Source organism: Cryptomeria japonica, unplaced genomic scaffold, assembly GCF_030272615.1.
Source record: "Cryptomeria japonica unplaced genomic scaffold, Sugi_1.0 HiC_scaffold_48, whole genome shotgun sequence".
NCBI lineage: Eukaryota > Viridiplantae > Streptophyta > Pinopsida > Cupressales > Cupressaceae > Cryptomeria > Cryptomeria japonica.
The window spans coordinates 69,727-72,983 of NW_026728870.1; the positions used below are offsets into that span (position 1 = coordinate 69,727).

At 34.1% G+C, this 3,257-nt stretch overlaps 1 protein-coding gene across 1 annotated transcript; it reads left to right on the forward strand.

Moving 5' to 3' along the window:
• The first annotated feature begins 585 nt into the window (after nt 1-585).
• LOC131031324 (nuclear transport factor 2-like) lies at nt 586-2,538 on the forward strand. Its single transcript, XM_059215045.1, has 9 exons — nt 586-627; nt 731-868; nt 1,074-1,362; nt 1,444-1,604; nt 1,711-1,852; nt 1,942-2,063; nt 2,137-2,202; nt 2,292-2,358; nt 2,468-2,538. Exons 1-9 carry the CDS (start codon nt 586-588, stop codon nt 2,536-2,538), a joined length of 1,098 nt encoding a protein of 365 aa, XP_059071028.1.
• The last annotated feature ends 719 nt before the right edge of the window (nt 2,539-3,257 follow it).

Here is a 3,257-nt window from a genome sequence, read left to right on the forward strand (position 1 = left end):
AAACACATTTCCACACATCTTCCATAGAACTACATATACTTTTATTTGCAATTACTCTCTTAACATTTAATATTTCAATCCTCACTCTAAATTAATTAATCTAACGTCATTTTTACTTATGTGTGCGTCTTGTTGTATTAGACTAGACTTGTATAGGAATAGGTAATTATGGCCATACAAACGTTATCATCCCAAAATTCAATAGTTTCTATTCTCTTAGTCAAAAGACACGCCTGTTATGCCTTATAAATATATTTGGAAAAAGAAAAGAAAAGCAAACTAACTCGTACTCTGCTGTTATGCCTCCTTGTATCTGCGCTTGTGAGAAAAATATTTAGGCTGTTTCGAAATTTCAATTCAGTCCACTAAATCAGTTGAGAGGTTTTAAAAGGTGTGGAAAGTATTCACATTCACTGAAAAGCAACTCTTTACAGTTAAAATCCATACAAGGTCTGCAACAGGAATTATGTTCTACATATTCTCTTTATTCTCTCTTTTGCAATTTTTCCTAGACTTGTGATTGGGATAGTTAGCAGATTCAACACACTTTAACATGCAACTGATTATCATTTCCAATGCAGAAGGATGGAATCCCAGCAGTTACAAAGAGAATTTCCTGCCTCTGAGGTATGAATACTATACCATCTTGTTATTCTTATAAAGTGGTTCTGGGTTTGGATCATTTGCGTTGGGCTTGGAGTTTATTTCATTAACACTTTTGGTTTGGTAGGTTGCAAACGAATTTGTGAACCAGTATTACTGTGTTCTAAACAACTGTCCAGATAAGCTATACGAGTTCTACAAAGATTGCAGCACTATCACCCGCCCTGAACCCAATGGTCAATTGTTGCATGTAACAACCCTAGAAGTAAGTCAAATATTGCAGTAGATTCAGTGTATAACAGTTTCAAATCATACAAATTCATTTTTGAAATACAATATTACCATATGGCATGCAACTACAAGATACCTTCGAAGTTTAATTTTTATCCATGGTTTAAGTTTACATTTCTTTATTCAATCAAATTTGCAGACATAATGTTGTTCTTGTTTTGAATGGTTGTTACCAACAGGCTATTAAAAACAATATAGTGTCTTCGCTCAATGAGGGAAATGCGGTTAAAATAGGAACTGTGGATTCACAAGAAGCTTATAATGAATCTTATATCATATTGGTAACTGGGATCATATTAGGGCACGAGAATGTCGAAAGAAAATTTGCCCAGTCTTTCCTTTTAGCACCACAGGAGAGAGGCTATTTTGTTCTAAACGATGCATTTCGGTATTTGGAAGAATCCCAGTATTCAGAAGACAAAACTTATATGTCGGCTAATGCTGTTTGTGATGAGCCTTTGCAGGAAGGTAAAATGGTCTCTTCTTCTATCTTTCAGTATTTTTCGATGTAGAATCTTCTTTAATCGCAGCCTTTCTGTGTCTTAGCAGAGATAGTTCCTGCAAAAGAAATTCAAAGATTTGAATCACAACCTTCGAAATTGGAAAATAAACATGCTACTGAAACTGTTGAGAATGAACAACAGCTTAAGGATATTGAGAAAACTATTTCACCACCAGAAGAAACAACAAAAATGAGTTTTCTAGCAGTTGTAAGTATAAACATTTTGAATGCACGTCGAGCACTTCAAAGCCCTTTCATACATTGAGCGTTTGTAGAATATGATGTTACTGATATTTTTTTCTTTGAATGTTCAGCTTTTGAAAGAGAACCCACATCCTATTCAAAGGCCAACCGTTGTGGTGAAATTTCCAATAAATACCGGACTGAAAGCAAATGTACCATCACAAGTACATACAACATCACAATCCTTGAACTCTAATTCTCGAAAAGCCCCAGGTTACCATAATCTTCCCTTCACCATTTTTTAATTGTATCTTTCAGGTTCTTAATTTCTCACTAACCTTGAAATCCCATATAACTTACAGTCAATGAGAACTCAATCCATTTAAGAAATTTGCCATGGAATTCTACAATTACTTTGCTTGAAGAAGAGTTTAAAAAATATGGTTCTATAAAGCCCGGTGGAATTCAAATCAGAGCCAACAAGGTATGTTTTTGAAAACAAATCTCGCTTGTTTTCTGCTCTTTTCCTTCTGTAATGTTTAAATACTGTAATGCAGGAAAAAAACTTTTGCTATGGTTTCATTGAGTTCCAATCATCAACTTCTGTGGAGAGTGCTGTAAAGGTACTTAATTTGTATCGAATTATTTAGTGTTATTAGATATTGTATTTATCTTTATTTTCATAAAACTTGTATTTATATTTTGTAAGCAGGCATCTCCTATTGTCATCTCTGGGCGTCGCGTATATGTTGAAAAGAAAAGGTTGGCTGGTTTCAGAGGTATTTCGCAAAGCCTTAATTAAGTTATTATCTATTCATATAATGTAATATAGTCTTCAAATATAATTGTTTTTCTCTGCTCCTACTGATTGATTTCTACCATGGAAAGACAATATTCCAAATGGCGTAAAGAGAGGAGGCGATCGTCAAGGACGCAATGGCTATGCAAGAAATTTCTAACTTGTATTTCCGAGAGCTTCAAATGTACAGAAGAAGTACATGTTTTTTATTCATACTTGGTCTAATCTAAAGCAGTTTACCCCGTAGAGGCATAACCAGTATGAACAAAGGCAAAGGCATAGGCATGGGAGAGCATAGACAATAATAGAGTCACCTTGCCCAGATTGAGATAGAGACCCAGCAAGGGCGGATGGAAACTCTGCAGCTGGTCATGAATTTGGAACCACGCTGCAACTGGAAGGGATCCTGAGCAAGGTGCTGGCTCCGAAGCTGGTTTTACTGGGTCTCGAAAGCCAATCGCTTCAGATGGTGATTTGAAATTTCGAAGAATCATCAATGTAAATGTAATTAGAACTCTGTATGGTTTGTTAAAGAGTTCTATTTTTGTTATCTATATATAACATTTTGTTATATCTTATACAATGAAGGTTTGAAATATGTCAAATGTATAATCTACATCATATGTCATGAATATTATAAAAGGTATAATCTACATCATATGTAATTAGAACTCTGTATAGTTTGTTAAAGAGTTCCATTAGATTCTCTCTTCCACACCTTGTTTTACGTTTTATATTATTCTATTTTCATAATATTCTATGTTTTATATCTTATTTAAAGATATTAAAGGTTTTAACGATATTTTATTGGTAATATTAGATGGGTCAAATGTGAAAAATAGAGAATTGAATGGACCATATCATGACTACCAACTTTCA

What these genes read in the sequence shown, in the direction of transcription:
- LOC131031324 (XM_059215045.1), top strand. Translation starts at nt 586, where the DNA reads ATGGAATCCCAGCAGTTACAAAGAGAATTTCCTGCCTCTGAG. An exon ending in AAATGAGTTTTCTAGCAGTT is followed by an intron (nt 1,605 to 1,710) that starts GTAAGTATAAAC and finishes TTGAATGTTCAG; the next exon opens with CTTTTGAAAGAGAACCCACA. An exon ending in CTGTGGAGAGTGCTGTAAAG is followed by an intron (nt 2,203 to 2,291) that starts GTACTTAATTTG and finishes TTTTGTAAGCAG; the next exon opens with GCATCTCCTATTGTCATCTC.